At 39.7% G+C, this 22112-nt stretch overlaps 1 protein-coding gene across 1 annotated transcript in view; it reads right to left on the reverse strand.

Annotated features, from left to right (window-relative positions):
- TTN (titin) overlaps window positions 1-22112 on the reverse strand; it is a 242806-nt gene that overhangs the window by 12245 nt on the left and 208449 nt on the right. The window contains 66 exon segments of the mRNA XM_040069199.1: window positions 11-595; window positions 710-1012; window positions 1292-1594; window positions 2038-2337; window positions 2471-2548; window positions 2551-2757; window positions 2859-3383; window positions 3386-3453; window positions 3759-3904; window positions 3907-3957; window positions 3959-3993; window positions 3996-4049; window positions 4150-4171; window positions 4173-4217; window positions 4220-4314; window positions 4317-4460; window positions 4884-5189; window positions 5298-5471; window positions 5474-5596; window positions 5727-5831; window positions 5834-6016; window positions 6108-6141; window positions 6143-6298; window positions 6300-6356; window positions 6358-6396; window positions 6398-6420; window positions 6503-6805; window positions 6899-7148; window positions 7151-7318; window positions 7320-7423; window positions 7426-7526; window positions 7528-7619; window positions 7621-7727; window positions 7730-7793; window positions 7795-7824; window positions 7826-7852; window positions 7854-7916; window positions 7918-8187; window positions 8189-8242; window positions 8244-8447; window positions 8449-8499; window positions 8501-8527; window positions 8529-8974; window positions 9054-9353; window positions 9447-9734; window positions 10297-10593; window positions 10689-11868; window positions 11870-12031; window positions 12033-12110; window positions 12112-12458; window positions 12559-12864; window positions 13029-13331; window positions 13430-13729; window positions 13817-14104; window positions 14567-14612; window positions 14614-14643; window positions 14645-14698; window positions 14701-14727; window positions 14730-14868; window positions 14992-15298; window positions 15396-15983; window positions 16083-16379; window positions 16714-21907; window positions 21909-21929; window positions 21931-21963; window positions 21965-22111. Of these exon segments, the coding sequence (XP_039925133.1) occupies window positions 11-595; window positions 710-1012; window positions 1292-1594; window positions 2038-2337; window positions 2471-2548; window positions 2551-2757; window positions 2859-3383; window positions 3386-3453; window positions 3759-3904; window positions 3907-3957; window positions 3959-3993; window positions 3996-4049; window positions 4150-4171; window positions 4173-4217; window positions 4220-4314; window positions 4317-4460; window positions 4884-5189; window positions 5298-5471; window positions 5474-5596; window positions 5727-5831; window positions 5834-6016; window positions 6108-6141; window positions 6143-6298; window positions 6300-6356; window positions 6358-6396; window positions 6398-6420; window positions 6503-6805; window positions 6899-7148; window positions 7151-7318; window positions 7320-7423; window positions 7426-7526; window positions 7528-7619; window positions 7621-7727; window positions 7730-7793; window positions 7795-7824; window positions 7826-7852; window positions 7854-7916; window positions 7918-8187; window positions 8189-8242; window positions 8244-8447; window positions 8449-8499; window positions 8501-8527; window positions 8529-8974; window positions 9054-9353; window positions 9447-9734; window positions 10297-10593; window positions 10689-11868; window positions 11870-12031; window positions 12033-12110; window positions 12112-12458; window positions 12559-12864; window positions 13029-13331; window positions 13430-13729; window positions 13817-14104; window positions 14567-14612; window positions 14614-14643; window positions 14645-14698; window positions 14701-14727; window positions 14730-14868; window positions 14992-15298; window positions 15396-15983; window positions 16083-16379; window positions 16714-21907; window positions 21909-21929; window positions 21931-21963; window positions 21965-22111 (17254 nt within the window).

Genomic DNA, 22112 nt, shown 5'->3' on the forward strand with positions numbered 1-22112 from the left:
GAAAACTTACTTAGAGGTGTCTTTGGTACTGCTGGTTCTTCAGATTTGAGAGATTTGCTAATACCAAAATGGTTTTCAGCAGAAACACGGAAGTGATATTCCACGTTTTCTTTGAGTCCTTTCACCACTAGTGATGTCCCTTTCACTCGAGAGTCAACAGTGTACCAGGCACTCTTTGGTACTTCTCTTCTCTCAACAATATAACCCAGGATATCTGCTCCGCCATCATCTGTAGGAGGTCTCCAGCTTACTCTGACAGAACGAGCTTGTATATCATCATACTCAAGTGGTCCTTCTGGTGGATTTGGAATGCCAATCACTCTGACTTTAATGTACACGGCTTTCTTGCCACACTTGTTTTCAAGTACCAAATCATAGGTGCCTGAATCTTCTCTTTCTGCATCTTTAATCACAAGTTCTGTGTGAGTCTCAGAAGTTGCAATCATGGCCCTCTTGCTGATGTCCTGTCCTTCTTTTGTCCATTTGCATACTGGGATGGGCTTACCCTTAATGGGTATTGTAAGCCTGATTACTCCTCCTTGTCTCACCATGAGACCTTCTTGGTATTTTTCATCAAGTTCATAATCAGGATATTCTGTAAACAAAAACAACATGTCATGCTATGTCCTACAGATGGTATAATACCTGCTTTAAGCAAAATATTTTTTAGGACCTCTTTCAACAAGAGCTAAGACTTGAAATGTCTTACCAAGCATTTCTGTTATTTTGACTGTTCCTGGCACTTCAGCAGGTTCTCCTGGCCCACCAGCATTACAGGCTAGCACTCGGAATCTGTACTCTGCACCCTGGGGAAGATGTGTCAAGGTGTATTCCCGAATCTTGGTCGGCGTAGTATTGCATTTGGTCCATTCAAATTGATCAACTTTCTGCATTTCAATTAAGTAGCCAGTAACTTTAGAACCACCTTCATCTTCTGGTGGACTCCAAGCCAGGGAGACAGATGTTCTTGTAGTATCAGTGACTCTTGGATTCTGAGGTTTACCTGGAGGAGCTGGAAGAGAAAATCAGACAGGCAGGTGGGATTTGTTTTTATGAATATTTGAAAGATTAAATAGATGCTAACTTGCAACTTATGATCTGTAATAAGTCGACAGTAAATTTTAAAAGGAAAACTTTGAATGAAAGATTTTCACTAATATTTTCTTAATTATCTCCAGTCAGAATCTCATTTGTTAATACACCTAGAAAAATTTCCAAATTAGAATTAATTATACCATAATGTCATTCCCTTCTACCATAATGTGTTTAATCTTTGTAGGAAATTACTTACCAATTGGATCTCTGGCAACAGCAGACTTGGAAGGACGGCTGGGTTTCCCAGTGCCTCTGGCATTGATTGCTGTGACCCGGTGTTCATACTCTAATCCTTCAACCAACCCAGTGGAACGGTAACGAGTCATGGTGACTGGAACTTTATTTGCACGGATCCATCTATCTGCTCTAACTTCTTTGCGTTCCACAATATAACCAGTAATCTGTGAGTCACCATCATCTTCTGGAGGATACCAAGTCAATGTCATGCCATCTCGAGAGATATCGAACACTTCTGGAGTGCCAGGAGGACCAGGAATACCTGTAAAACCATGACATGGAATTAGTGAAGAAAGCATCAGATGACTTTACACACTAGTATTATGTGACATATTGTGAATAACAATGTAATATCAATGTTTTCAAACTCTTTTATTAGTAGACATCTGAGTAATTTATAAATCAAGTCAGTGAAAAACTTCTGGTTTTGAAATGGGGTAAAGCAGTTTTTCAAGACTAAAGCAGAAATTCCAAGTTTACCATCTACGTTCTGTATGCTACATCTCTAATACCTATCCAGATTTATGGATGGCATTTTTCCTTTGGAAAATAACAAGATTACTGCGCATCATAATGTACAACTTTATCTGGAAAAAAGAAGTAGCAACATCTAGGAAGTTCTAGTATATGTATAGATATATAAGTACATTTAAATATACATTTTTAATTTTAAAGGTAGGGAATGAACAAAAATTTCCGACTTACGGATTCTGCTCTTGCATTCTATAATTTCAGACTGCAGATAAGATCCAATTCCAAAGCGGTTTGTAGCAGCCACACGGAACACATATTCTGCACCTTCAACAAGTCTGGTGAACTTAAATGTTGTCCTTGTTACTGACTCTGAAACTGGCAGCCATCCAGGACGGTGAGCATCACGCTGCTCTACCACATACCCACTAAGGGCAGCTCCACCATCCAGCTCAGGAGGCTCCCAGGAGATGGTTACATAATTTGCATCAATTTCATCAATTCTGATAGGTCCAACAGGTGGTCCAGGCTTGTCTAGTGGGGAAAAAAAAGAAAAAAAAGAAAAAAAAAAAGAAACTTACAAACAGGTGCAAAAAAGGAATCATATTTCTCACGTAAAAGTTGAAATGGAGAAAGGTCATGGACAATTATTTTGATGAATTCTTACCAAGGATTATAACCTTTAATGTATCAGTTACTGTTCCAGTTGTGTTCTTCAATTCAAGTGTATACTCCCCAGTATCAGTATGGTGGTCTCACGCACAGTTAATTTGGCCAACTTTGGCAGCAGTCTCATTTTGATGCGTTCTGATTCTTTTAGTTTAGAACCAGCAAAGAACCAAGATGCAGTTGGAGGTGGTCGTCCTTCAATTGGAATGGCTAATTCAATGGGCTTGCCAGCAGGTACGTGGATTGTCTTCTGAGGTATTCCAGTGAAGTCAATTGTTGGTAGAACTAAAGAAAGCAAATAATTGATATTTTAAGTACCTGTTTTATAACTATCACATTTATTTGCTGTAAGCTTGACCCTATTGTTTTCAACAGTAGACAACTACCTTTTCGGTCTTGAACTGTCACTGCTGTGACAATCTCTCGTGGTTCTGACACGCCCTTCTGATTCTGTGCTCTGACCCTGAACAAGTACTGTTCACCTTCATTGAGAGAGATAATGGTATGTTCATAGACGGTAGGCTTCAATGTCACTACCTTCAACCATCTTTCTGTTCCAGCTTTGCTAGCCTCAATAACATAACCAGTCAATCTGCTGCCACCATCATGCAATGGTTTCTCCCAGGCAAGTGTAACAGTTGATTTAGTGGTGTCAATCACTTCGAGTTTTTGTGGTACCATGGGGACATCAGATACCAGTACTGCATCAGATGTTTCACAGCCTTCACCAATGCCATAAATATTTTCTGGTAGTACTCTGAAATAATACAAAGCTCCTTCCAGAAGTCCGGTAACTCTGTAAAATGTCTTGCTGCATTTGGTAGTGACAGTCTTGTAAGCTCTCATGGAAGCTTCACGTTTCTCAATTATGTAATTGTTGACTGGGGCTCCACCATCAATGACTGGAATGTCCAAGTAAGTGTCACAGAATCTTTTGATACTTCCTTAACTCTCACTTCAGGTGGTGGACCAGGTGTATCTCTAAAACAAACAAAACAGATTTTTTTTCCCTTTTTGGAATCCTTTCATTTTTACAGGTCAATGAATACTTGGCATACAAACTCAAAAATACTTGGGATTTGATTTGTAAGGCGTAGCACCAGCTCCAAGAAATTATGTATTTTCTTTGGCTATTAGATTGTTTCTTCAGACTTCTCCATACTTTCATGTTATTTTACAATGGCAAAACTTACCTTTGAAATGATAATTAATTATATTATTTCTGAACAAATAAGCACAGGCCGAGTGCAGTAATATTCATATATACAAATGTAGCAGTACTTTACCATACACCTTTCACAGCAATAGTTGCAGATTTTTTTTCCCTGATTTGATTTTCAGCCTCAATGATGTATTTTCCAGCGTCATACCGATTAACTTTATCACCATAATGCAAGTGTAGCTGCTTGTTAGTATCATATAATAACCTCGGACTCTTACTAGGTCAACACCCTGCTTGCTCCATGTGATTACAGGAGTAGGTCTTGCCAGATACAGAGACCATTAGGCGCAGGGAACCACAGCTCTGACTGTAACAGTCTTCTTCAGATCATCAGCAAGCTCAAGTTCAGGTGTTTCTGATGAACGGTATAAGAAATATAGAATTAGTTAATCTTACAGAAGTCCTAAAGGAAATATTACTTTTCTTGAAATCATACATTAGGTTTTCAAAATTACCTATTCTTTCCACAGGTTCTAGTTTCTGCTGATGATTCGCTAAATTCACTCATACCATTCACGTTTGTTTGCAGGCAACTCGGAATTGGTATTTCTGGTTTGTTTTAAGACAGTCACGGTGAACCTCAGCATTCCTCAGAGTGGCAGTTTGTATGTGCTCGCCTACCACTGTTCACTACCTTCTTCTTTCATTTCAAGAACATAGCCTAAGAGGTCAGCACCACCGTCATATGTGGGCTTTGACCATGCTAAACTTATGCTGTGCATTGTAGTATCCACAACTCTTGGAACTGAAGGTGACGCAGGAGTGTCTTTGAAAAAGAAGAAAGTGTATTTTATATTGGTGCAGAAACATTTTACAAAACCAATTCAGTCCAATTTCCAGACAGCTAATTCCGGGAAATGCATTTAAGATGACTATAACTGTTTTTAACTTATTCCAGTACTATATAGTTTATTGAGTTTGTGTGTGGTGGTATGGGTTTCTTAGTTAATGTGAGTTTATGCTCCTTATTATAAATATTTTATATTAGATATATATATCTATAATAGATATAAGAGATAAGAGATAATATAATATAAATAATAAGATAAGATATAATATATAATATTATATAAATATAATTATATATTATATATATATATATAATATATATTAATTTATTATATATTATATATATATTATTATTATATATAAATAAATATTAAAATATCTTTTAAATATAGAAACTTACATGATGGTTCTTTACATAACATGTATTGTGAAGGTTCACTTGGCTCACTGTTTCCAGCAGCATTCACTGCAGTAACACGGAATTGGTACTGGCTCCCTTCCATGAGACCAGTGACTTTCAGTCTGGTGTCATAAATGGTAAAATCTCTATTCACTCGTGTCCAGCGCAAACTTTTCCTTTCACGTTTGTCCACAAGATAGTCCTTAATCTCACTGCCACCATCCGATTCTGGCTTTGACCACTGAATAATGATATGTTCCTTGCCGACAGTCACTTCCTCAGGAGCACCAGGCTGTGTTGGAATAGCTATTTTTTTAAAAGGTGCGGGAAAAAAAAAAGATTGTTCAACACATTGTTTATCCATAAGAATTATTCCACAAATTCTGATGCAGAAGGGAAGGTAGTAACACTCACTGAAAGCATTCCTGGCAATCACAGGTTCTGATTCAAGGGGAACACCTGCTCCATATTTGTTGACAGCTCTCACACGGAAAATGTATTCATTATTTTTAATAAGCTTTGTTACCACAGTTGATAAAGTCTGGCATTCAGCCTCAACAATAACCCAGTGAAGTCTGCTGGTTTCAGCCTTTCTATGATATAGTGAGTGATTTCTGCACCTCCATCTTCCTCAGGAATGTTCCAAGCCAGAGTACATTTCTCTTCTGTTACTCTGCTAACTGTGATTTTGCCTGCACATGGACCTGGTGAATCTGTGTAGGAATCAAAATAAGTATTATTATTAGTGGCTAAGGAAAAGCATCTCATTCTTATTTAAAAGAATGTTTTTTTTTTTTTTTTTTTCAGTATACTAAGTATTATTAGTAATCACGGGATACATACCAAGCACTTTGACAAGAACAGAAATTTGTTTCATCCCACTGGCATTTTTAACTGTTAGGGTATATTTTCCAGTATCACTTCTGTCACAGAACTTGATAATTGCATAGCTCGTTTGCTGGTATATTGCAGAGATATCTTTCTGCATAACTCCAGTTCCCTGTCACCTTTGGACCAGAAGACTTTTGGTTCTGGTTTTCCACCAATGGCTGCATCAAGAACGAGGTCTGATCCAGCCCTAATGGTCAAAACTTCTCCCTGCAGTCTGGCATCAAGTTCAGCCTTTGGTGGTGCTAATGAAAAAAGAGATTTGAAAAAAAATTACACCACCAGTACTAAAATAGAACATAATGTTTTTAATTGTTCCAAGTAAATAGTCCTTACTGTATTCATCTTTGCAAATGACAGCACCAGTTGATTTCAGATCCTTTGCTAATCACACCAGCAGCATTCTTTGCTAGTACACGGAATTCATAGGCTTCATCTTCACTAAGGCTGTTCACAGTAAAAAAGTTTTCTGAGACAATGGTATAATTGCATTTCAGCCAGCGTCCATCACCAGATTCATTATATGGGTTTGCGCTCAATAATATATCCGATTATTTTGCTTCCTCCACCATCATAAAGTGGAGGGTGACCAGCTCAGAGACACTGTAGATCTGGTGACATCTGTTTACTTCTGGTCTACCTGGTGGATCTGGAGGAATAAAGCAGAAAAAATGAGAAATGCAATCCTATTTTAGCTTAAATAACAATGTAACTCTAAAAGTAATACTTACCAACCGGATTTTGAGCCACTACAGGTCTGGAAGCTTCACTAGCTTTGCTAACACCTGCAGCATTTAGAGCATAGATTCTGAATTGATATTCTAGGCCTTCCACCAACCCAGTGACTTTATAGTTGCAGTCACAGCATGGTACTTTGTTCTCCTTCACCCAAAGGATGGTGTTGCGCTCCTTCTTTTCCACCCAATATCCAATGACTTTGCTGCCACCATCATGGTAGGGTTCCTCCCAGCGTATGGCCATGGCACTTGCAGACACAGAACAGACTTCTGGCCTTGAAGGTGGGCTTGGTGGGACTAAACATGAAAAGGTGGGGAGGAAAATGTTAGCAATTTTAAATTCCTGAGTCAGAAGAAAAGAACAAATTTTTGAGAAAATGTTTCACTTACCAAATGGATGCTCAGCAACAATTGTTTTTGATTCAACTGGCTTGCTGACACCGAATCTATTTTCTGAGCTTACTCGGAAACTGTACTCTTGATATTTCGTGAGATGACTAACTTTGATCTGTGTGCGTTTCACACTGGAATTCACCAGCTGCCATGCTGTTGTGCCAGATTCACGTTTCTCTACAATGTAGTTTGTAATGTCACTGCCACCATCATCTTCAGGTTCTTTCCAGGTCAACACCACAGGACTCAGCAGATTACAGACGATATTTCAATTGGGCCAGTGACAGGACCTGGCCTTCCTATGACTACCACTGTGACAGTAAATGTTTTCACACCAGCAGTGTTCTCAAGTGTAAGGTAGTATTTACCAGAGTCACCTCTCATACTGTCTTTTACAGTCAGTGTGGTTCGGTCTTTTTGTTGTCTTGATGGTCACTCTTCAGTTTTCCTTCAGCCTCATCTCCTCAAGCTTCCATGTCACTTTTGGAGCTGGGCGCCCACTGATTGGTATATCAATAGTAATGTGCTTCCAGCCTTGCATGTTATAAGCTGTCTGCTTATGTCACTGAGATCTGCTGTTGGTTCAATCTGTGGCTCCTTAACAATACAGAAGAGAAAGCTTCTCTGGCTCACTGTAGCCAGCGTCATTCCTTGCCTTGACCCGGAACTCATATTCTGTGTTCTCCACAAGGCCTTCAACAGTGAAAGTAAGTTGCTTTGGTTTGTCCAGCTCCAGTCCAGGAGTCAGATCCCTTTTGTTTCATTTCAAGAAGGTATCCAGTAATACGGCTACCACCATCATGATCAGGTTTAAGCCAAGCTAAACTACAGAAGATTTGGTTGTATCAACAATATCTAGTCTCTTTGGTGGAGCAGGTTCTTCAGTGGCCACAAACTGGTTCTGTTAATTCACAGGGTTCACCTAACACCATATTCATTTTCTGCTGATACTTCGGTAGTAATATGGCATACCTTCTGCTAGATCTGTGACCTTAAAGATTTGTCGAGTGCATTTTTGAACTCACTACTTGCCAGCTACGACGACTTGCTTCGCGTTTTTCCACAACATAGTGGTGGATACGAGAACCTCCATCCAGAACAGGAGCATCCCACATTAAAGTAATAGATGTTCGAGTCACATCTTTAAATGTAATAGGACCTGGTGGACCAGGTGTGTCCAAAACCTTGACAGTAAATGTAATAGACTTGCTTCCACTGTTGTTTTCCACAGTAAATACATACTTGGCCAGCATCATTCTATTGCATTCCTCTACAGTCAATGTGCCTGAATGAATCCGTTGTTTGAATGTCAGCACGCAAACTAAGATTAGCATCTGCTTTGGGACCACACTGCAGTAGGAACTGGCCTTCCAGAGAAGGCAATAAATAGACGAATGCTTGCACCTGCTCTTACAATATGGGTCTGCTTGAAGTTTGCATCAATATCTATTTCAGGTGCAGAAAGCCTGTCCACGGTTTGGACTGAAGCAGGAACTTCGCAACTTTCTCCTCTGCCAGCACCATTAACAGCACTAACTCTGAATTTTATAGTGTTCTCCTGCCTCCAGATCAACAACGGTATATTTAGTAGCAATAACAAGTCTCTGCATTGACTTTCTGCCATGCTTTCAAGATCAGCTTTGCACATCTCAATGATGTACCCAATTATTTCCATGCCTCCATCAAAAACTGGCTTTGTCCACTCTAAGCTTACACTAGTCTTTGATGTGTCTGTCACCTTTACAACATTAGGAGCACTTGGTGGGCTGACTGGCTCTCTGCATTTAATCAGCTTTGAAACATCACTTGGAGGTCCAACTCCTGCAGCATTTTCAGCCATGACATGGAACTCATACTCATTGCCTTCAATAAGGCCAGTTACTCTGTATCTGTTCTCAGTAATGGGCCGTTTACTGGACACTTTAACCCAGCGCATGCTCTTCTTTTCTCTCCTTTCAAGAATGTATTCGTTTATCTCGCTTCCACCATCTGACTCCGGTCTTGCCCATGTGAGTGTGATACTGTCTCCTGTTACATTGGTAGGCTCTGGAGTTCCTGGTGCATCAGGGAGAGCTGAAAAAAAGAAAAATGCCATTAGAAAGACAAGACAGTAAATCCATGGATATTTGTGCAGGATGAGGTGGTAACTTACTGTAAGGGATTTGTGCAATGACTGGATCAGACTCCAATGGTCTGCCAACTCCAAATTTGTTCACTGCAGAGACACGGAACTGATACTCATTGCCTTTAATTAATTTAAGTGCTGTATAGCTGCAAGCTTCACATTTATCTTCAACTAATGCCCAAGCAATCCTGCTGGTTTCACGCTTTTCAATTATGTAGTGAGAAACAGAAGCACAACCATCATTAGCTGGAGGCTCCCACCATAATGTGACTTTTTCTCCAGTGACGTTTGTGAATCGTATTGGTCCACCAACTTTTCCTGGTGCGTCTACAATTTTAAAGGTTCAGAGTTAGAATTTGCTGACACTTAGAATAAAATACTGTTTTTAAAAAAGCATTCTGAAAGTGCTTGGTGCAGTACCTTGTACTCTGATGGTAATATCTTCTCGTTTAGTGCCTGATGCATTTTTGGCTTCTACTGTGTACACTCCACGATGTTCCCGGAGAGCATCTCTAATGAAGATTGTACTATATCCAATAGCTGTAGTGATTTCTATATTCATCATTTTATCAATCTCTTTACCATCCTTAAACCATGTCACTTTAGGTACTGGACGTCCTTTGATTAGAGCTTTAAGTCTAATGCTCTCTCCAGCTTTAACAGTAAGGCCTTCAAAGTGTTCAGCACCAAATTCAATTGTTGGAGCAACTAAAAAATGAAAATATAAATCAATTTCCATATAGCTAAATATTTTTCTGTTACTCTTCCAAATGTACTAATTATAAAAGTCTGTGATATATAAAATTATTTCAATTACAAAATGGTCACTAAATAGCAGTTATTATATGGATGATAAACTTATTTTTCCTGTAAGCATCCTTAAATGCATCATATATGCATATATATATATAGGTGAAAGGCACTGTTAAAATGTGGTATTAATAGTATGCCAAGCAACCTGAGGCACATTTTAATTTTGAAATCATTCAGTGCATCAGAATATTACATGCTTTCCTTCCAGCTTTGCTGCTGCTGCTTATCCAAGAGAAATGTAGAGTGCCATGCTTTTCAGTAATTGATTATGTATGTCTGCCAGATTTGGGTCTTTAATTTAGACCTCCCCACTTTGGGGTATGAACACAAATACTCTTAATTGATCGGGATGACTACAGACACAAGTTCTTTGCTCCTTGACTTCCCGCTACCCATCAGTACAGCCAGAAACTTGATCTGGCCTCAATACCCAAGCATATTAAGAAAAGATTCTTACCATTTTCATCTCTGGTCATGATATAGCCTGAAGACTGTGAAGGTGGGCTGATTGTACCAACAGCATTTCTTGCAAGCACTCTGAATTCATATCGGTCACCTGGACTGAGCCCTGTAACTGTATATTGGCACTCGCTGACATCAGTAAAGTTACACCTGAGCCAACGGTCTGCACTTCCTTGCCGCTTCTCAATGCTGTAAGCCACAATCTTACTGCCTCCATCACGCAACGGGGGGTTCCATTTCAGGGTGATTGTTTCTCTAGTGACATCAATGTAGTCAGGAGTACCAGGTGGATCTGAAAGAAAAGTAATGAAGATTTATTTTTATTACTGCTCACAATAATCTACAAGAACAGAATTTTCTTGTATGGTTGATTAATCATTCACTTACCCACTGGAGAGACTGCCAAAGTAAATTTGCTTGGCTCACTAGCTCGGCTTAGACCTGCAGCATTTTCAGCATATACTTGGAACTGGTAATCCAGGCCCTCAAGCAGTCCAGTAATCCTGTATTCTCTGTTAGATATTAATGCAACATTAACCTTCTGCCACAAAATACTGTTTCTTTCCTTCTTTTCAACATGGTATCCCATAATCTCTGAACCACCATCATAAACGGGAGCATCCCAAGAAATGGTCATTCCATCAGCAGTTACGTTGTATACAACAGGCTTGCCTGGGGCACCTGGTGGTTTAAACTGATGCTTTGCCACAACATCTGCTGAGACAAGAGGTGGGCTCACTCCGTATCTGTTTTCTGCACGAACTCTAAACTGATACTCAGTATCTTTAACAAGGTTTGGTACTTTGAAGGTTGTTCTTGCAGCACTTGAACACACCAGCTTCCAGTTCATTTGTGATGTTTCTCTCTTCTCAATACTGTAGCCAGTAATTTCTCCTCCCCCATCATCATCAGGAGCATCCCATGACAAAACGACACTATCTGCTTTGATTTCATCTATTCTTAAAGGTGCTTTTGGCCTAGATGGAGGACCAAGAGTGATTACAGTGATTGTGAATGACTTTCTGCAGACTACGTTATCAAGAATTAAAGTATATTTCCCACCATGCTCCTTTTTCACATTCTTGATACTTAGGCTTATCTTGTTTTCAGTTTTCTTGAAACGAAGATGTTCTGTTTCTTTAAGAGGGAGATTGTCCTTGAGCCAGCTCATTGATGGATTAGGCTTACCCTTATAGGGCAATTCAACATGCAGGTTATGTCCAATTCTTACTGCAATCTGACCTCCAGGAATATCAGAAAGGTCAGCTTCAGGTGTTATAATAAGTTCTTTCACTGTAATGGGTCCAACAGTAACAGAGTCACTCATGCCTTTTTCGTTTTTAGCAAAGACTCTGAATTCCATGACAGAAAGCTCTTTAAGTTTGTCAGCTACAAATTCACAGCTCTTGCTTGTGCCTGCATATGTCCATTCTTTCTCTTCCTGAAGTTTCTTTTCAATAACATAGTCTGATATAATGCTACCACCATCATAGTCAGGCTTGCTCCCACTGCAATTTAACAGAACTCTTTGTAGGTCTTTCATGGCTAGGTCTTTTACAGGTCCAGGTAACATCTGCAGCTTTCACTGGTTCAGCTGTTTCACAGGGTTCACCTAGTCCAATTTCATTTTCAGCAAGAACACGGAAAAAGAATGAAGTCTTTTCTGACAGGTTAGTCAGTTTAAAGGTGGTATGAGAACACTTTGTTGTAACAGTTGACCAGGCCCTCTTTTGTAGCATCTCTTTTTTCAACAACATAATTTGTTATTTTCAGAACCACATTGATGAGAGGTGGCTCCCATACCAGTGTAAACTGTGCCACGAGAAACATGCTTGAGCTGCAGCTTCTGGCATGCAGAAGGTGTGTCAAGTACTTTTACATTCACAAATGATGATTTTGCTTCTCCAACTCCATTTTCAATTGTAAGAACATATTTTCCTGTATCATTTCGTGTAACTTGAGGAATAATAAGTAGTGTAGATGACTCTGTGTTCTGGATGACATATCTTTCATCACTCCCAAGATTCTTGTCACCCTTTCTCCATGTGACTGTTGGAGGAGGCCTTCCCTTGAATGGAATCATTATTTCCACATCTTCACCTGCTTTAGCAACAATAGATGTCCGAAGAGCAACATCCAGATCAATCTCTGGTGCCACTGTGGAAATAAACAAAAATTAATAATGCATACTTGGAACGTAAAATAAGAAATGGTTTGAAAAAAAGAAAAATGATAAATCACAAAAAAAATACAGTACCAAGAATATCTTTAGCTTGAACAGGTTCCATCATTTCAATAGGCTCTCCTTGTCCAGCACAATTCATAGCAGATACACGGAAATAGTAATTAACGCTTGGCTGAAGGTGGGATACAACATATTCAGTTGTTCTCACTTCTCCCTTGGTACTGACTACAGTCCATTCTTGCTCTTCACCTTCCCTCTTCTCCACCACATAGTGGGTAATTGGACTTCCTCCATCATAAGCAGGTTTAATCCAGCCAAGGGTAACAGATGTCTTGGTTGTATCCACAACTTTAAGCTTTGTTGGTGAGCCTGGCTTATCTGTAAATGATAGTTTTCAGAGGGAAAAAAAACCACCAATCAGAATGCAATTAATTGTAAAAAGGAAGAAAATCTGCCCTCAGTTACATCGGTACAATCCCACCCTAACTACTCATTTTCCATTGATTTCTAACCTATTGGAAGAAATGCACATTGAGTCTTACCAACAGGATCTGCAGCTTTGTAGAAGTCAGAAGCCTCAGAGAATGGACCTGGTCCAGCTGCATTGACAGCACAAACTCGGAAATGATATTCGCTGTTTTCAGTCAGACCTGTTACTTTCTGTCTGGTGTCCCGAATGGTTTCTTTAGAGACCTTGAACCAACTCAGACTCTTCTTGTCACGTTTCTCCAGAAAATATCCTGATATTTCACTGCCTCCATCAACAGTGGGCCTATTCCAGACAACAGTCATAGAATTCTTGGTTATCTTCGTGACTTCTGGTGTACTAGGTGGTCCAGGTGTAACTGAGTAAAAAATCGTATGTCAGTAAATCAGTACTACTTACAAATAGTACACAAGACAATTCACTTGCATAAGTTATTTTATAGAACTTATTTCCTACCAAATGAATTTTTGGCTATAACAGGCTCAGATTCCAGTGGATCACCAATTCCAAACTTGTTCACACCACGGACACGGAACACGTATTCATTTCCTTTGATGAGTTTTGTTGTCGTTACGATGCATGCTTCAAGTTTTTCAGAAATTAAAGACCATACAACCCGACTTGTTTCCCGCTTTTCAACAACATAGTGTGTTATAGGTGCACCACCATCATCTGCTGGCGGGTCCCACATTATTGTTATCTTTTCAGCAGTGACTGTCTTAAACTGTATAGGTCCACCTGGGGGTCCTGGCTTGTCTGTGGAAGGCAGAAGAAAGAAGATGTTAAGTATTCATTACAGAATTATTGTTTAATAGTAAAATACAGCTGCATCTCAAGACATACCAAGTATCTGTACTCTAATGTGGGCTGATGCTGAACCCATGGCATTCTTCAATTTTAATTCATAGGTGCCACTGTCAAGTCGATTTGCATCCTTGATGAGTATAGAAGCAAATTCTGTTGTGTTTTCAAAAGACACTAGTGCACTGGTTAGTACCTCATTGCCATTTTTGAACCATTCAATTGTGGGTAGAGGCTTGCCTGAGATGCCTAGTTTTAGCTTAACTGAAGTTCCTGCTTTGTATTTCACCACTTCCGTATATTCTGGTGGCACATCGATTTCAGGTGCACCTTAAGAAAGAATAAGAATACATTAAAAACATATTTATTGCAGTCCTGTATTTAATAAAATCCCCAAATAATACTATCTGATTTATTCTAATAGTTACATGTATTTGATAAATACAGATCAAAGTAAAGAGGACATACATAATTAAATCATAAACCTAGAGGAAATTAGAACTAATCCTATGAAGAAAATACAATTAGACGTATAAATATAACCACTTGAACCATGGGTTAGACTTCCCTGTGCTCAGAGAATAAAGATATTGAAAGACTTTAAAAATGGAGATACAGCCAAAGATGTTCCTTACAGTCATGCCCAAATGCTCACAGTCCGTCATGCATTCTTGAATCAATCACTGTAAACTAGCCTTCCATATTTAAAAGACTGTGGATCTACAAAACAGCATGGCCCAATGTCCAGGTACACAAAAATTACATCATTATATCATTGGCAAAAACACTTACCGTATGTATCAACACATGTGATAGGACCCACAACATCTGATGGATTGACTAATGGAACCAACAGCATTCTTTGCAAAGGACCCGGAATTCATACTTGGAATTCTGTGTCAGGCCAGATACTGTGAACTGAGGTCCTCTAATACATTGGTGAAGCTAGCTTTTTGTTCCATCTGCCATCTGGAAGATCACGTTTTTCTACAATGTATCCAGTGATTTTGCACGACCACTCAAATGCTGGCTTCTGCCAGGAGAGAGTGATGGAGGTCTTGGAAATATCTGAGGCACGAACATTTCTGGTGGTTCTGCAGAAGGAAACAAGAATATTGTCATAATTAACAGCTATTTTGACTATTGGCTCATTGTACAGAACAGATTCATCACAAGGGAAACAAAGTAGTTGGGCTTCATTATTTTATAGAGATTACATACCACAAGCATCAATTGCAAGGACTGGATCAGAAGGACGACTTGCTTTTCCAATGCCAGCCGCATTTTCTGCATAAACTCTAAATTCATAGATAAGACCAGCACTGATTGTGGTGACTTTGAAGTGAGTGGTACGAATAAGGGTCTTGTTAGCCTTCTGCCATAATATGCTATTTCTGTCTTTCATTTCCAGGTGATATCCAACGATAGCATTGCCACCATTAGTGACTGGTTCATGCCAACCGACTGTAATACTCTCTCGAGTAACATTAGTGACCCATGGTGTAGAAGGAGGGCCTGGGGTAGCTGATGGTATTAAAAAGAATTTATTGTTAACAAAATCACGTTTTCAACATCAGAGCATTAAAATATAAATGCATACCATGAGAAGCATGTTACTCACTGTAAGGAAGCTTGACAACCACACATTGCGAGTCTATGTGATCACTGATGCCAAAGCGGTTCTCAGCTTTGATGCGGAATTGGTATTCTTCTCCTGTTGTGAGCCTCATAACTTTGATAACAGTTCTAGCAACAGTGGCAGACACTTCAGACCAAGCAGCAGTACTTGTTTCTCTTTTCAGTACAATATAGTTGGTAACCTGACTTCCACCGTCATAAGCTGGTGGTTGCCATCTGAGTGTTACACTCTCTTCAGTGACATCGCTAAGGACAACAGGACCAACAGGAGGACCGGGTCTATCCAACACAACAATATTAACAAAAGATTTTGTGGTGCCACTTGAGTTGGCAGCAGTGATGTCATATCTGCCAGCATCAGCAGCCACACTTTCTTTAAGGTTAATGATGAGACCTTCTGCCGTGGTTTCTGTGTGAAATCTCATGGTAGGTTTCAGTGCAACACCATCTCTAGACAGTGTCACCTTTGGCACTGGTTTTCCAGAAACTGGAATTTCAACTTTCAGGTTTGAGCCTGCTCTAACATATACAGTGTTATGAGGGAAGCCCTTCATGTCAATCTCAGGAGATTCTGAAAAAGAAAATATTTCCAAACCATTAAAAGAATGTTCCATCTTTTAAAATATGAATGCAATTGAATGTGACTTTTGTCTCATGTCAGGAAGCATACCTAATTGTTCTTTAACTGTAACAGGGAGCAGTAGTTCCTTAGGGTCACTTAAACCGGCTTGGTTTTCTGCAGACACCCTGAAGAAATAGTCAACATTTTCCTTAAGACCATGGACAACGTGATGAGTTGTCTTTACAACTGCACACTTAACCCATTTTTGTTGTCCTTTCTCAAGAGCTTCAAGAAGGTAGCTAACAACTCTGCTTCCACCATCATGTTCTGGTTTTAGCCATGAAAGAGCAACACTGTCCTTTGTGACGTTTGTTACTCCTAGCTTTTCTGGTGGACTGGGTTTTTCTGAGAAAAAAAAGTGCAACAGGTTAAAAAACATAAATAATATAAATATAGAAGATATTTACTTTTTATATTAGCAATTACACAGGAACACAATCCAGATCAAGAAAATGTCTTTTTAAACAAATTTATATATTAGAAGTATTTTAAGTAAAATCCAAGCAAAATTTAAAATTCAAACTATTACTTAGCTCTTTTTTATTTGTAAAACCACAGACATACCTATAAAAAATGATCTATTTTACTGTATGCAGATTTAAAGCTTTTGACATTGTTTTGAAGTAAACACTTTAAAGCACATATTTTCGAGTATCAACTTTTTTTTGTAGTAACATACCTGTTATTTTTGTTCCCTCTTTGGTCTCAGAAGGCACTCCAACACCATATTCATTTTCTCCAGAGACACGGAAGTAGTAAATGGCACCTTCTTGCAAACCAGTTACTTTGTAGGACAGGCGATGACAGTTGTTTGTCACAGTAACCCATGCCTTTTTGCTAGCTTCTCGTTTTTCAATTACATAGTTCTTTACAGGTGCTCCACCATCATTTTCAGGAACATCCCAAGATAACACAGCAGATTCTTTAGTTACATCTTTTGTTGCAATATTAGATGGTGGGCCAGGGGTATCAAGAACTTTGACAATTAAAGTCAAGGTGGTAGTGTTTAGGATGTTTTGCAATGTTAATGTGTATTTTCCAGAATCATTTCTTGTTGCTTTTTCAATAGTAAGAGATGTACAATTACTTGAAGTGTCAATGCTTGCACGTGTACGGAGATCAGTGTCTGGTTTGTTCCATGTTACATTTGGGACTGGTTTGCCTCTGAAAGGAACAGTCATTGTGAATGATCCACCAGCCTTTACTATTAAAGTCTTCCGCATTTCACTGTCAATTTCAAAGGCAGGTTCTTCCTCTCTTTCTTTTGCTACCTGAGGCTCTGAGACATCGCTTGGTTCACTGACACCCATTTTGTTAATGGATTTCACTCTAAAAACGTACTCAGAGCCTGATGTTAACCCAGTTATGGTATATTCTGTGCCTCTTAAATTCTGAATAGCTGTTGTCCAGTCAGTTTCATCAGTTTTCTTGTATTCAACAGTGTATCCTGTTACTGGAGCACCTCCATCAAACAGTGGCTTTGTCCAACCAATTGTGATATTTGACCTTGTAGAATCCATAATCTTAGGTTTAGATGGGGGCGATGGCAAGAAGATTGGATCTTCTGCCTTAATCAGTGGTGTGGTTTCACTCGGGAGACTGAGGCCAGCAGCATTTTCTGCATAAACCCGGAATTCATATTCACAACCCTCACGGAGACCCGATGATTTCACTCTTAAATCATAAACTGGCTTTTTGTTTACACGAATCCATCTTAGGCTGGTTTTCTCACGCCTTTCAATTACATATCCAGAGATCTCACTGCCTCCATCAGACTCAGGTCTTGCCCAGCACAGCGTTATTGAATCTTTGCTCACACTGGTGATCTCTAAAGACATAGGTGGAGTTGGAACTGTAAACGGATCTAAGGCTTTGACAGCAACACTTTCTAGAGGCTCACCAACACCATATTTGTTAACTCCCATTACTCTAAAAATATACTCATTACCCTTCAGTAATTTTGTCACTTTACAAGATGTTGTTTTAAGCTCTCCTTCACAAAGTGTCCATGCAATTCTGCTGGTCTCACGTTTTTCCACAATATAATGATCAATATCTGCACCACCATTTTCTTGAGGGGGACCCCATGATAGATGGCATTTTTCAGCAGTAAGGCCATTTATTTCTAATGGACCTGCAGGTGGGCCAGGTCTATCAAGTACTTTGCAATTAATTGTCAAAGATTTTGTTCCTGCAACATTCTGTAATGTTAGTACATACTGTCCTGAATCACCTCGGATACAGTCCTTAATGGTTATTGCAGTAGTGTAATCTGTTGAGACTATTTCAACTCTAGCTTTTCCTTCAAGCTCCTTGCCATCCTTTGTCCATGAAATCACTGGTAATGGCCGTCCTGCAACATCAGCATTAACTTTAAATACTTCTCCAGCTTTCACAACTACAACATCCCTGAATTTGGCATCCATCATAATTCTTGGAGCCTCTACATCATCTTTCACGGTCACAGGCCCAGTTGATTCAGATGGTTGACTGAAGAGTCCAGCAGCATTCTTTGCAATCACATGGAATTCGTAACGCTGGTCTTCTGTAAGTCCACCTACATCAAAGTATGTTTCTTGCACATTAGTAAAATTACATTTTAGCCAACGACCATCTGGTAGTTCTCGGCGTTCAATAATATATCCTGTTACTTTAGCTCCACCATCGTATTCTGGTTTTGTCCATTTCAATGAGACAGATGTTCTTGTAATATTAGTAACTTCTGGTTGACCAGGAGGATCACATGGATCTCTTGCAGCAACCGGTTCACATGCTTTGCTGCATTTGCCTATTCCAGCAATGTTTTCTGCATACACACGATATTCATACATCAGTCCTTCATCAAGACCTGTAACTTTCATTTGTGTATCAGTTATGAGGCTCTTGTTGACTTTTGTCCAAAGAATGCTGCTTCTTTCTTTATGCTCCAAGTGGTATCCTAGTACTACGCTACCTCCATCATTAACTGGTACCTGCCAAGTTACAATCATGAAAGATTTAGTTGCATGTGCCACACGAGGTGTTCCAGGTGGACCTGGAGGCTTAAATGGATACTCTGCCACAACAGAAGGAGAATTGATGTAAGAGCTTTTCCCATAGCGGTTTTCTGCACAAACACGGAACTGATATTCAGATCCAGTGACAAGTCGAGATACTTTAACTGATGTTCTTGCAACAGCTGCAGATACTACCTCCCATGTTGTTGTGGTGGTATCTCTCTTCTCCACAATGTAATTGCTAATATGACATCCACCATCGTATGCTGGAGGTTTCCAAGACAGAGTTACACTATCAGCACTAACTTCATCAATTTTAACATCAGTTGGTGGTCCTGGTCTGTCAAGGACAACTACAGTTAGAGAAGCTGTTGTTGATCCAGCAGTATTTGAAAGATGTAATTCATACTGCCCTAGATCTTCATTTGTAGCCTCCTTGATGGACAGTGAAGTTAAAGTCTTTGATGTCTGAACATTTACCCTGGTTGTCTGTTTTAAGGGATTCCCATCCTTTTTCCAGATAGCAGTGGGAAGAGGTCGCCCTCTGAATGGAATGTCAATCTTAAGATCATCTCCAGCTTTTACTGTGAATGTGTTAAAAAGGAGCTCAAGAGATGGCTGGATTTCGATATCTTTTGCAATGACCGGGACACCAAGTTCTCTTGGATCACTTTTTCCTTTTTCATTAACAGCAATCACCCTGAAACTGTACTCTTCTCCCATACTTAAACCTGTTATTGTTGTTTCCAATGTTTTCACCTGTGTACATGCACTCCATTTTACACTTCCTTTAGTCTGCATTTCTACTATGTAACCAGTAATTTTACTACCACCATCACTCTCTGGCTTTTCCCATTTAATTGAAGCAGAATTGCGAGTCACATCAACAAGAATGACTTTTGAAGGTGGAGAAGGTGGTTCAGACACCTTAACTGGATCAGCAGTTTCAGCTGGTAAGCCAGCCCCATATTCATTTACAGCTAGAACACGGAAGTAATAACTACATCCTTCTTGTAGTTGAGTAATCTTGAAGGAATTCTTAGTACAGTTGCTTGTAACTGTGGCATATGCCTTTCTCGTGGATTCTCGCTTTTCAACTACATAGTTGGTAATTTTAGCTCCGCCATCAATAAGTGGTTCCTCCCAGGCTAAAGTTACAAAATCTTTTTTCACTTCTCTGATTGTCAGGTTTAGAGGTGCACTAGGTGTATCAAGCACTCTGACATTAACAAAAGCTGACTTTTTGCCACTGTTGTTCTCTAAAGTAAGATTGTATCTGCCACTATCAAATCTATTGACATTGTCAATGACCAGCATTGTGTAGGAACTGGTGACTTCAATCTGAGCTCGCTCACTAATTTTTCCTTCTGCTTTCTCCCATTTAACTTCAGGTTCTGGTCTTCCTTTGATGGTGACAAACAGGCGTAAAGTACCACTAGCACGTACAGTGACAACTTTTCTGAGATCTGCATCAAGTTCAATTTCAGGAGGTTCAACCTTGTCCTCTGCTAAGACTGCACCAGGTATATTCGCAGGTTCTCCTACTCCTTCTGAGTTGATGGCACAGATGCGGAAGTTATACTCCTGGTTCTCTTTTAGTTTTGTCACAGTGAACTGTTTTGCTTGTAGGCCTGTTGGTGGGGTGCAGGTAGTCCATTCATCAGCAGCAGCTTCTTTTACTTCTACTACATATCCTTTAACAGGAGCACCACCATCATAAATGGGCTTACTCCAGGCAAGGGAGACTGACGACCTGGAAGTATCTGTAACCTTTGGATTACTAGGTGGACCTGGTGGATATAATACATCACAAGCACGATAGAAAATGGATGGCTCACTGGGTTCCCCTACCCCAGCAGCATTTTCAGCAGACACTCTAAATTCATAGAAATGCCCGTCAGTTAGACCTGTTACTCTGAATCTCAAGTCCGTTAGCCTTTTCTTATTGCATTTGGTCCACCGGATACCATCTTTGTCTCGTTTTTCAAGGATGTAACCTTCAATTTCAGCTCCGCCATTGTCTTCTGGGCGACCCCATGTTACCACCATAGAATCTTTTGTGATTGCTGAAACTTCAGGTGTTGAAGGAGGACCAGGGGGTTTGTATGGATTACGAGCCACTACTGGTTCAGATTCCAAGGGCTCTCCAATTCCATATTTATTCACTGCCATTACACGGAAAATGTATTCATTTCCAGGAAGGAGTTTGGTTACTTTGTGGTTAAGAGCCTGCACGTCTGTTGCTACTTGCGTCCATGAAAGCCTACTTGTCTCTCTCTTCTCAATGATATAATGTGAGATACTAGAACCACCATCATGCAAAGGTGGAGACCATGACAAGTAACATTTCTCTGCAGTGACACCTGTAACATTCAAAGGTCCTTCTGGAGGTCCTGGTCTGTCAAGGACTTTTACAGTGATTGGTATAGATTTGGTGCCACCAACATTTTTGAGGTTAAGAGTATAGTGACCTCCATCCACTCTTATACAGTCTTTAACAGTGAGAACTGTTTTCTCAATGGTAGACTTAATTTCCATTCTTGCAGTTGTTTCTTCAAGGTCTTTACCATCTTTTGACCATGTAATGTCAGGAATAGGTTTGCCATGGATATCAGCTTCAAGAACAAAGGTTTCTCCAGCACGAACAACAATGACATCTCTGTACTTAGGATCTAATGATGCTCCTGGTGCTTCAATTTCATCTCTGGCAGTAATAGGCCCTGTACTTTCAGATGGTTCACTCAAGCAACCTGCTGCATTTCTTGCAATTACTCTGAATTCGTATCGTTGGTTTTCAACAAGACCACTTACTGTAAATTCTGTTTCCAACACATTTGTAAAGCTGGCTTTCATCCAGCGACCATCTGGCAGTTCTTTTCTTTTCTACAATATAACCAGTTTATTTTGCTTCCACCATCATATTCTGGCTTTTTTCCACTTCAATGTAATATTATTTCTTGTAACAACAATGGCCTCTGGACGGCCAGGTGGATCACAAGGATCTCGGGCAACATACAGTTCTGAAACTTTGCTGACTTTGCCAATGCCAACAATGTTTCAGCAGAAAACTCTGAACTCATAT

The sequence above is a fragment of the Hirundo rustica genome, chromosome 7 (assembly GCF_015227805.2).
Source record: "Hirundo rustica isolate bHirRus1 chromosome 7, bHirRus1.pri.v3, whole genome shotgun sequence".
Taxonomy (NCBI): Eukaryota; Metazoa; Chordata; class Aves; order Passeriformes; family Hirundinidae; genus Hirundo; species Hirundo rustica.